We start from the raw sequence: 11,285 nt of genomic DNA, 5'->3' as shown, positions 1-11,285 counted from the left end.
GCATGGATTCCAATCCCAGCTGTAAGACTCTACAACTCCCACCACAGTGCTAACCAGCATCTGTACCTCCGTTTTCTAATTGGAAAAATGGAGTATGCAATACCTATTCTGGAGAGTCTTAAGCTTTTCAAATGAGATCACATATGTCAAGCACCTAGTATAGTGTCTGGCACATCGACATTCTAGAACCATTGGCTTTTTTGCTGAGGACACTTTACCCTTTTCAAGCCAATATGTTACCTCGTTTGACAGAGGGGAGCAGGGTTGGCTCCATTTTGCAGATGAGGTATAAGACAGCTTAAGCACATTTCTCGGCATCACATATAAGGTAAGTAAAGATGGGATCAGACCCCAAGCCTCCTAATGTTTGTTGAAGATATGCATTTTGGCACCCTACGTCACATCCTCTTAGCGGGGCTGGTTTCAGCCACAGCTACAGTGGATGGGTCCTGCCTGGAGAGAATGTCCTATTCCAGGCACCCACTGTCCCCTGACTATCTATCCTCTTCTCTGCCTCAAGGTTCACTCTAAAGCTCCCAGAAGTTTCCAGGCAGGAGAATATAGGGCCATTAAAGTCCCTAAAGGTACCACTCAACAAAGCGGGGAGGGAGCCAGTGGATAAATGCCTGTCCTCTCTTCCTCTGGACAGATAACCCTGAAGCGCGCTATTTGATTGCCAGCTGCCCACAATGGGAACCTTCTCAACAACACACACTTAACGTGGGTTTTCTTCTTCTATGACACTCTCCTCCATACCCTTGATCTGGCTTCCTGGGACCATCTCCCAGATAAGCTTCCTACCCTTAAGTCCTTGTCTCAAACTACATCTTGGAAACTAAAGGTTGGGATGGGGGGTGTATTGTTTTCACTCTTTTGCTTTGTTTTCATTTGTGTTTACAGGCATTTCTCTCTATGTCTCTCTCCATAGGTCACCAAGATGCTGGCCGTGGTTGTCATTCTGTTTGCCCTTTTATGGATGCCCTACCGAACTCTTGTGGTCGTCAACTCATTTCTCTCCAGCCCTTTCCAAGAAAATTGGTTCTTACTCTTTTGCAGAATTTGCATTTATCTCAACAGTGCCATCAACCCAGTGATTTACAACCTCATGTCTCAGAAATTCCGAGCGGCCTTCAGGAAGCTCTGCAACTGTAAGCAGAAGCCCATGGAGAAACCCGCTAGCTACAGCGTGGCCCTAAATTACAGTGTCATTAAGGAGTCAGACCACTTCAGCACAGAGCATGACGAGATCACTGTCACTGACACGTATTTGTCTGCCACGAAAGTGACTTTTGATGACACCTGTTTGGCTTCTGAAATAACCTTTAGCCAAAGCTGACTCACGAGTTAGAAGAAAATGGACCATAAAGTGAATCTGTGCAGTTAGCAACCCAAGAGAGGAAAAGGCCGCTACTCACATGTGCAGACAGAGCAGGTCATCTTTTCCAGTGCTCTAACCAATCCTGGCCCAAGGTACTTTAACCCACAGAATGACTCATATTTTCCTTCTAGTGTCACAAAGCAAATATCACAAAAAATGAAGCAGATCTGTGAAAGAGCCAAAGGGTGGAAATTGAGAGTGTAGCCCTTTGCATTTAATTTGAGAAATTCACTTTATTTTGGGGGGCTATGAAGTTTGGATAAAATCTAGACATCAATTTACATTATTTATAATAACTCTACCAAATGGGATTTCTCCACTTCCCACCAAAGTATTTATATATGGGTGGGACAAAATTAGGTTTACAGTTGTTCATATGGAAAAATAATACAATAATTCATAAATAATAATACAAGAATAAACTCTGAGTTTTGCATACTCACAACTGTTAAGCCTACTTTGCCTCCCTCTGTATTTGGTAATTTTGCAGCATGTGAATGTTTCAATGTTTGGTAATTTTGGTAATTTAATGCTTAAATGTTTGCATTTAGCATTTCAACAAAGTGCAGTGCTATATCATGAATATCTGAGACTATAGAAAAAATAGAAAAGTATTTTATATTTAGTGAGTGAAAATGAGACTTCAGACAAATATGTTCACTATACTAAAACAAATACAAAAGGAAATGTCATGATTCTTATAAAATTTTGAGATGATTTTTATATCTTACAAAGTAGACAGTCATCATTTCAAATTTAATGTAACATAAACCACAAAATAGTCAAAATTACAAATTAGGAGGAAATGTAGATTTAATTTTTAGGTAAATCCAGCTCTTATCAACTCTTTGAGCCTCCCAAGTGATGGCTTAGACATGAGGATTATTCAAATTAAGTAACTGTGAAAATACAAATGAACACACAATTAATATTGAAAAGTATTGCCAAGACAAGACCAAGTATTTAAAATGAGGTTTTACTGGTCTCTGAAACTTTAAGAAAGAAAATCCTCCTTGAGTAAATATTACTGTGTGTAAAGTACTGAGCCATATCAGTGAATAAATCCTCCTAACTGACTCTAGCTTAAAAGATGGGAACCTTCTCAAAAGCTTACTTGCTATTCTATAGTGTGACTCCTCTCTGATTACTACATATAGCCTACAGATCTTAACTTGTCTACACTTGTCTTTCCTTGCTGTCTGCTTGTTATTTGTAGGTTCTTTATCTCTTTTCAACTGCTAGTGATATTTTGTTTACAGAGCAATGAAAAATCAAAGCAATGAAAAATGCTGTTTGCTTTATTTTCAATAGAGCAAAAACCAATTTCAACTCATAATCTGTATCTCTTTATAGTTATGATTTAGACTTGCTAATCCGTATCAGTGATTATTAGAGAGCTATGAATGTGAATTTGCCCAAGACAGTGTCTGGTCTTACTTCACTCCCTTTCAAATGTCTCACCTACTGAGATTTGGCCAATCAGCATCTCCAAGTGTATAAATTGCCCTTGGTGATGACAGTAGTAGCTAATTTTTAATGACTGGGCCAGAAAGTACTGAGTACTTTTAAGTGTCCCATAGGCTAAAATGTTCCCTCTCTCCAGCCTGTATCTTTTTCTGTGAATTTTTCTGGAACCTAATTGCTATTGATAATTATCCTGCCCCACCTTCTTAATGAAGAAGACACTGTGTTTTGGAAACTTTTTAAAGTGCTGCTTTGGCATCCAGAACCTCATTTCAGGATATGCTTTTGTAAAAATTGGCCTCATCCACTCCAGGAAGACATTCATATCCTGTCGCTGTGTCAGTAAACAAATGCAAGCAAATCCATATATATAAAAAGCTAATATGTAAAGTGTCCTCATGGGAGTTCGACCGGGAGACCGAGAGTTCAATTGCTTGCTATGACATGTGCTGACCACCAGGGGGTGGCATGGAATGAAGTAAGGCACTAGCTGGCAGCCGGCAGCCAGGGAAGGGAGGCCCTGGCTGGCAGCCAGAAGGCCCTGATCGCCATCCAGACCTAGGGACCCCACCCATGCATGAATTTCGTGCACCAGGCCTCTAGTATTTATATACGTCTATCTGCATGACACTAAGAAACCTATTTTAACTGACTTGCATCTTGAATTAAATGTTAATCTTGGAAGCACCAGAGGGACCCAACCCCAAACCACATGAGCACACATGCAGGTGCATAAAAACACAGACACACACATGTAAATAAACTGCTTAACAAAGGGATATATTGGAATATATTCAATTTTTTTCATTAGGGGAAGGAACTTATATTATTGAGCTTCTTACGGTGTCTCAGACATGCTGATAGGCCCTTAACCAACATTATCTTCATCACAATCTCACTACAGCTGTAATGATGATAACACCAGGGGTCAGGGATCAATGCAGCTTCCCTAAATTGTGTAGATACCAGGGAGAGAAAATGCCATTTTTTTCTTTTCTTTTATTAAGGCCAGCATGATGATTAAAATTCTTTCAGCTTCATGCCCTGCAGAATAAAAAATATATATATGCTCTGCAGGGTGGTAATACCAGATGTCAAAAAAATTTACAATTTGTCTTTCATGTTATACATAGAACAGAGTACACCTTTCCCACCTTTGGAAATTTAATATATGTGCTCAGTTTTTCCATTTTAATTTTTTAAAGTTATTTGCACCCTGGCCGCTGTGCCCACTGGTTAGAGCATCGGCTCATGTACCGAAAGGTTTCTTTCAGGTTCAATTCCCAGTCAAGGGCACATATTGGATTGTGGGCTCGCTCCCCACCACTGGTGGGGTTCATGTGGGAGGCAACCAGTCTATGTGTTTCTTTTCTCTCTCTCTCTCTCTGTCTGTCTGAAAAAAACAACAGAAAAAATATCCTCAGGTGAGGATTAACCAAAATGCTAATAATCTGTTAGTTTTAGACCATATGGGAAATTCAAAAGGACACAGTATTTCCACTGTAAAGCAAATGCCATAACAAATTTAAGGGTTCTCATGCAATGTCCAATAGATATCTGATTTACACAGAAGAGATACAACTTTTTAAAGTATTCTTTCTCACTCTGTGCTACATCATAAAGTCGTTTCATAAATAATCAAAACTTAATATACCATCAAATGAAAATTAAAGAACTAGATTAAAATTTGCTGTTGGACTGAAGTAATATTATTAAGGAACCCTCTTAATAAAATTCCTTGACTTACTTATTACTCCCAATTTCATTAACTGCTGAGTGTCTTTGGTTAGATATTGTACCTGAGGTAATTAGGTAAAGGTCACCGATCATGAATAAAACAAGACTTCACCATCAGTATTGTGAGTGTATTTCTAGAACTTCACTCAGCAGAACTATTCTCAATGCTGGAAAGAAATAGGAAAAGTCCAAACTAGATTCAACCGTAAACAGGCTAAATGCACAGAACAATACACCTTGACAATATTCAAAACAAATGGACAGTTTCAGTTAAACAATTAGTAAAGTCAAAGGAAAACTGTAGTCATGAAACGTAGTTGAATATAACAAAGTCTTAAATGAAGACTCTAATTTCCAGAAGAACTTGTTGGAATAGTGAGACAATTTTTCAGTAAAGCTGAGTCACAGAGTTCGAGATTGCTCTTAAAGAATCAGAGTTACATCATCCTAAACTATGTTACATTTGAAGACATGATAGAAGAAAGAAAATATTGACTTTTTGGAGAAAGAAGAAATTTTAAATAGTTTACCTATGACTGTGAATTCGATGACTATTACATTGAACATTAAGGAACGAAATAAGAATAGAGTAAGGAAACTAGATGTGAATAAGAGGGCATCCAAAAACAACTGGTCAGTCCCAGGTGCAAAGGAAAGATTTTCCAAATGTTCCTCTTGGAAGAGGCAGAGGATGAAAACCTCTAGCAATTCATTTTCTATTTATATCCAGTTGTCTAATGTAAATATCCATCAAAACCAAGATTTGGCTGAGCAAATACATTTTCAGAGTAATACACATGACGATGTCAGACTTCTGTGTTAGGTATTTTCCTCTCTTTCTCCTCCTCTCCCATCAAATCTTATTCCTCCATAAACATCACTTTTCCTCAGAGCAGGCAGGTTCATCCGACTTCAGCTAAGGCTAATCCTGAAAATGAACTATCTTAAGTAAAAGTGTAAATATTCTTTCAACCATATTTATTTATTAAAAAAAATATGTTGTTGTTCTGAGCACCTTTGGGTTTTCATAAAATCATGTTTAAATTATGGAAAAACTGACGCCTCTAAAATCTCCATTTAACTTATGCCCCTGTTTTTATGGTGGGGGTCACGTGTAGAATGAAACTAGCTGCTCAATATGGGTGTTTCCTCACGAAACCAAAAAAGAGGTTTGGTATTTCTGAGGTTTCAGTGAGGAACCAATAAAAGAGCACTCAATGTGTGAAAAATCTCTGCAGAAACCAAAAGGCTTTTCCAAATCTTGAGGAGCTCACAGATCATGAAAAAAAAAAAAAAACAACAAAAAACAAAAAAAAAAACAACAAGACCAGTACGATATCATTTCAAGATAACTGCTTGGCAATATTTAGCCTATGAATTGGAAATGTCATGTTTTAAAGAAACAATTGTTAAAAGTCCGCTTAGAAATACATTAGGATGACTTTAATATAAAGCTCATTTTTAAGTATTGTAATTCTATTTTATGAACTATAACTAGTTACATTGATTCATTTAATTCTTAATTAATTACATGGGGTTGGGGGAAGGTCAGGTGACACCCTGTAATGTTTTTGCTCATATGCTTGGTCTATAAGTATAATCTCAAATCACTCAGCAGAAAACCTCATTTATAAGAGTTGCACATTGGAGAACAGTTTTGTTACCGAGATGGTTAGCACCAAATGGACCATGCTGATGGGAACTAGATCTATATGGTTCCAATTTTAATATTCAAATAATCGCTTGTAAAAGGAACGGCTGTGAGTGTTTGCATACAGTGTTGTGGGGCCTATTTACATTCTTGGACACCAAGCACATTCATCGTCAATCCAACCTGAGGTGACTGGTTTATGTTTTAGAAATTACATCTGGAAAATGTAATTTTCCAGAAGGGGCTGGATGAAATAGTACAGCTGGACAGCCATTGTCATAACTGTCACATCTGGATCCAGCAAGAAAACAAAAGGCAGCTTTATGGCTAATAAACAACAAATCCACACAATTGCCTGTATGCCCTCATCAAGGAGCATCTGGTTCAAGTCCATACTACAGGCTCTCAACTGCAATAACGGATGTGAAAGGACTTTGATAATTAATGATAAAAGTTAAAAGGATGGGATAAGCAATGGAGTTGACTAGAGCTTCTGCAACTTATTTGAGCCCTGAAGCAACAACTATAAGTGACTATTTTTTTCCTTGCAGAATAATCGACTAATTTGTATGCATGTGGCTGTTCTCTGACTTGCAAAACAAGAGAATGAACTTTCTCAAGAATATTACAGATTGATGTTGATAAAGGTGGAGGCTTTCCAGAAAAGAAAAGCAAACTTAACATGGCAGTAGAATGAGACGCCCCCAGTTATAACTGGATGTCTGAATCCAGAAGTCAGGAAGAGCAGTTTCTACACCCCTGAAATGGCACCAATGCCCCAGTCAGGAGGCCAGACGTTTACTCCTGAGCCAGGACTGATAAACCACACCCACTTGGGTAAACAGAAGAATTATCTGGGAGCTTATCTTAAAATGCACTTTATTTGGCCCTGCCCTAAGAGATTCTCATTTATTAGGTGATTTTTGACACCTGTAATCTGACCACACCTTGAAAACCCCTGAGTCCTGGTCCCCCATGAAGAGGCTTTAGGCTTTTGTTCATCACATAATTCTTAATAAACAACCTGCATGGAAAAATCCTTGAGGGTAAGTCTATTTCATCTTCGTATTTCACAAACTATCTAAACTTAGATGATGTCCCTAAGTATCTGCTAAATGAATGAACAAATCAATGCATCCCAAACTACGGAATACATTTTAAAATCTGCTGATGCCCAGTTTGCCTATAGCTCTGTCTGCACAATCAGATAGCTACTTTTATTTGTTTCTTATTTTTCTAAACGGTTCTCTCGGCCGAGAGCAAGACACTGCATTAAGTGTGCTAGATCATGGTCAGTATGATTCCTTAGGTACACATGATGCTCGACAATTTCAACTGCACCATCAGGCCCTAATTTAAAAACCACCTACTTTAGTAGTTAGAAATAGAGATGAAAATTGTCTCTGTCCTCAAGGAGATGATCATTTAATGGTAACACTGAACTCAGAAATACAAAATACATAACTGGAAGCCAAATTCTGTGTTTTCAGAAGTACAAACAAGTGATCTCCTCCAAGAAAAAGGGTGTCCATGGGACCTGGGGTCACTAAAGAGGACTTTGTAGGAATGATGGGACTTCTTTCAAAGATGCACTTGGTTTAGATAGTTAATAGTAAAGGAAAGACAATCCATTTGGGAGAAATAAAATGAGTTAGGGCATGGAGACACAGATAAACCTTAGAGCAAGGCTCTGGACATGAAGGTTATGTGTCCTAGGCAAGTATGTTTCATGAAGGAGTGATTAAGGAAGGCAGCTTATCCTTTAATATTCCCACCACCAATAAAGCCCTAAGGAAAGGACAAGTAAAAGAAGTCAACGACCTACTTACATTTGGTGAGGAAATATTCACCCATACGCTAGAGTATAGAGTTAAAAGGCATATTGGTCAGCTATGTTAATTTTCAAAACTTTGTGAATTTCAATTATTATCTATAGAAAATATAGTACACTATTTGTCCTATAAGTGTTATAATTCTAAAAATATTCTTATGATCTTAATTTACAAGTGCAAAATATATATAGTGTGTATGTGTATTTGTGTGTGCATATATAATATATAGAGAGATATACATATATATGTATATCTCTCTATATATTATATTGTCACTATATATTTTAAACTATTTATACCTGTGTATGTTTTCCAGGGGACCTTAGCAACAATTGCCAGTTTATCCAATTATGCTAAACATAGAGGTCAGAGCTAGCTCAGGGACCTTGGCTCTTTATAAACTTAAACTTCAAGCTTAAATATGATATTGAAAAGCATGTATTGATTAGCTTCTGATTACTTGTGACAACATCATGGACTTGCATGTTGCTTATAATGTGCTTCTGAATGTGTTGGCTTCTTTCTTCTATCAGTTTTGGAAAGAGCTATGCTGACTAACTTCATCACTTGGGAATTAATCATTGTGTCCTTGCGGAACAGGACTCTTACGAAAGTACAGTATTATGAGCTTTGCTGTGGGAAACTGTGTGTCTTATTTCAATCTGTGTACTGTGAGCAATAAAGCATCAAACTAAAAAACTGGCTCTGTAGCTTTCGTTTTCTTCCAAATTATTCCATTTTTGGTGTAACCTGATTCTAAACCACTTGACCAGCAAAACTTAATTTTAATCCAGACTCCCAACATGTATCAATCATTATGGTGTTTTAGATTATTATAAGTAATACACAGATAGACATTTCCTTTGTTGTTGTTGATTTTCTAAATCCTCACCTAAGGACATGAGGACATGTTTATTTTAATTTTAGGGGAGGGAGGAAGGGAGGGGGCGGGAGAGAGAGAGAGAGAGAGAGAGAGAGAGAGAGAGAAAGAAACTTTCATCAGTTGCCTCCTTTATGCACTCTGAAAGAGGATGAACCCACAACCCAGGTATGTGTCCTAACCAGGAATCAAACCTGAAAACTTTTGGTGTATGGAACGATGCTACAACTAACTGAGCCACCCAGCCAGTGCAACATTTTTCCATTCTAAAAATAAACTTAATGTATATTGGAGCAAATGTGACTAGCTCATCAAATACATTACGTCAATTATATTAATGAGTTCATTTAATGTTGATATTGGATAAGACAAAAGCCATGAAGGTAAAACAAGTGGCTGAAGTTTGGGCAACACTGAAGCAATTATTCCAAATATCTCTGTCTCTTCTTGAACAAAAACAAAGTAAACACAAGTGGCTGTGTATTATTGTAAAGCAGATTCTTCCATTACTTTTGTAATTCCACAAAATCTCCAATTTACCTGGAATAGGCAGGTCAAAAAACACAGGCCATGAAGTTCAGTTTTGTGCAGAGGTGGATTTGGCTACTCTAGTAAACAGACTCCATTTGATAAAGCTCATTTTTCCACATAAAAGGAAACTCTTGCTTACGTAAATCCCAAGTGTTGCTTGAATGACCTCTTTCTTTCACACTTGGAGAACATGGGAAAAATAAAATAAAAAATGCACTTGAAACACTATATTATTTAGTGAACAAGAGAGGATTCTTAGAATCTCTATTCAAGAATAAAACAGGCTTGCTGCCACTAGCAGGGTCTACCTTATAGAACGTGTGTTCTCAGATTATGACATGTAGCACCTCCAGCTATATAAATTTTCCTCAATTCCCCCAGGTGACTGGTTGAGTGGGATTTTACCAAGTAGCATACTGTTCTTTCCTAAATATTCAAAAAATGCTATAAAAATCAATGAAGACACATTTTTTTTCTCACCATGATCAATAAAATGCAGTGACTAGCACATTACCTGGCACATAATGGACCCTCCACAACTATCTGTTGATGGATATAAATGAATGTGCTTATTAAGGAATTAAATTTAATGAAGAGACAGCATTATAGACCACAGAAAATAACTACTAAGAGTTGATTGTGTGTAGACACTGAAAGTCGTAGGACTCCTCAATCTCAAGTACATCCACTTTTCCCTACTGACATTCGGATATGTTCAGCTTCATAATTCAATGCTGTTTCCTCCGACATGAAAACCCATTAAATGTGATCACCCCACCCACTCCACGCACCTGCCAGTTCTGCCGGTAAACTAGCTATAAAAGGTTAGATAATGCAGATGATTCTATGCAGATAGGCCAGTGCAAGCTGCCACCTGTGGAGCTTTGTGCTGCATCTTCTCTTTGGCGCCCCTGATTTCAGCACAGCTGTGCTGGACAGTTCCTCACACATGGCCACCCTCCTGTCTACAGCAACTAAGGTGGCTCTGTGCTTTTCGGCCTCACAGCGTTCTCTAAAGCTATGCAAAGCCATTCAGCTGGAGCACAGGTAGCCAAGGGTTTCAATGTCCCTAGGGACAACACTGTTACAGTGAGGGATGGAAACCGATGGACAAATGCTGCAGCCTCTCCTCTTCTGGTGGAATATATCTGAGAGGGCTTCAAAAATGGTTCTTTATAGGACCTTCAGCATGCCTAAGCTCCCATTCTCCATATTGGTAACCATATCAAAAACACAACCTTCATTAACCTTTCTTTCTTTCTTGTCTGACCCTTCAACTTCCTTACTTCTGCTTCTTGAAGTCACCTCCAAAATGTAACATTGCATCAAATCCTCGCTTTGGGGTACAATCGGGGCTACAATTTTAAGTGGATTTCTAGAATGGTAGATCAGAAATGTCGTAATCAGAAAGTAACACCAAAACTGAAACTCATTATATTTCTAATCAGAGATTTTTGTCTAAAATATCAATGAGCTGACATTGCATTGTGTCAGTTTTTACACTTGTAATATATAGCACAAACTTTAGTAATCATAAAAGTTGTTTATCTATACTACTGAATCATAAATAATCCTGTCATTGCCATTTATCTTTGTTCTCTTCATTCTCTCTTATGAAATTTATAAGTATTTGACTCAGCATATAATCATTGCATCTGTAAAATGGAGATAGAAATTTCTAAGTCATGCATGAACTGTGAGGATTAAATTAAATTACACAAAAAATTAGTTATAAGATACATGGCCCATGATATGCACTCAACATTTTTAACAACCACTAATCAGACTTCAAACAAGGAATTTCAACCATAT

General features: G+C 37.7%; 1 protein-coding gene across 1 annotated transcript in view; it reads left to right on the top strand.

Moving 5' to 3' along the window:
• The window catches only part of TRHR (thyrotropin releasing hormone receptor), a 33,924-nt gene extending 32,227 nt beyond the window's left edge, over positions 1–1,697 (top strand). Inside the window, exon 2 of the mRNA XM_006753907.1 lies at positions 929–1,697. Coding sequence (XP_006753970.1) covers positions 929–1,336 — 408 coding nt within the window. The 3' untranslated portion in view covers positions 1,337–1,697. The remainder of the gene's footprint in view (positions 1–928) is intronic.
• Positions 1,698–11,285: the final 9,588 nt, after the last annotated feature.

This window comes from Myotis davidii, unplaced genomic scaffold (genome assembly GCF_000327345.1).
Source record: "Myotis davidii unplaced genomic scaffold, ASM32734v1 scaffold1012, whole genome shotgun sequence".
In the NCBI taxonomy this organism is placed as follows: domain Eukaryota; kingdom Metazoa; phylum Chordata; class Mammalia; order Chiroptera; family Vespertilionidae; genus Myotis; species Myotis davidii.
This window is presented reverse-complemented; position numbering and strand designations above follow the sequence as displayed.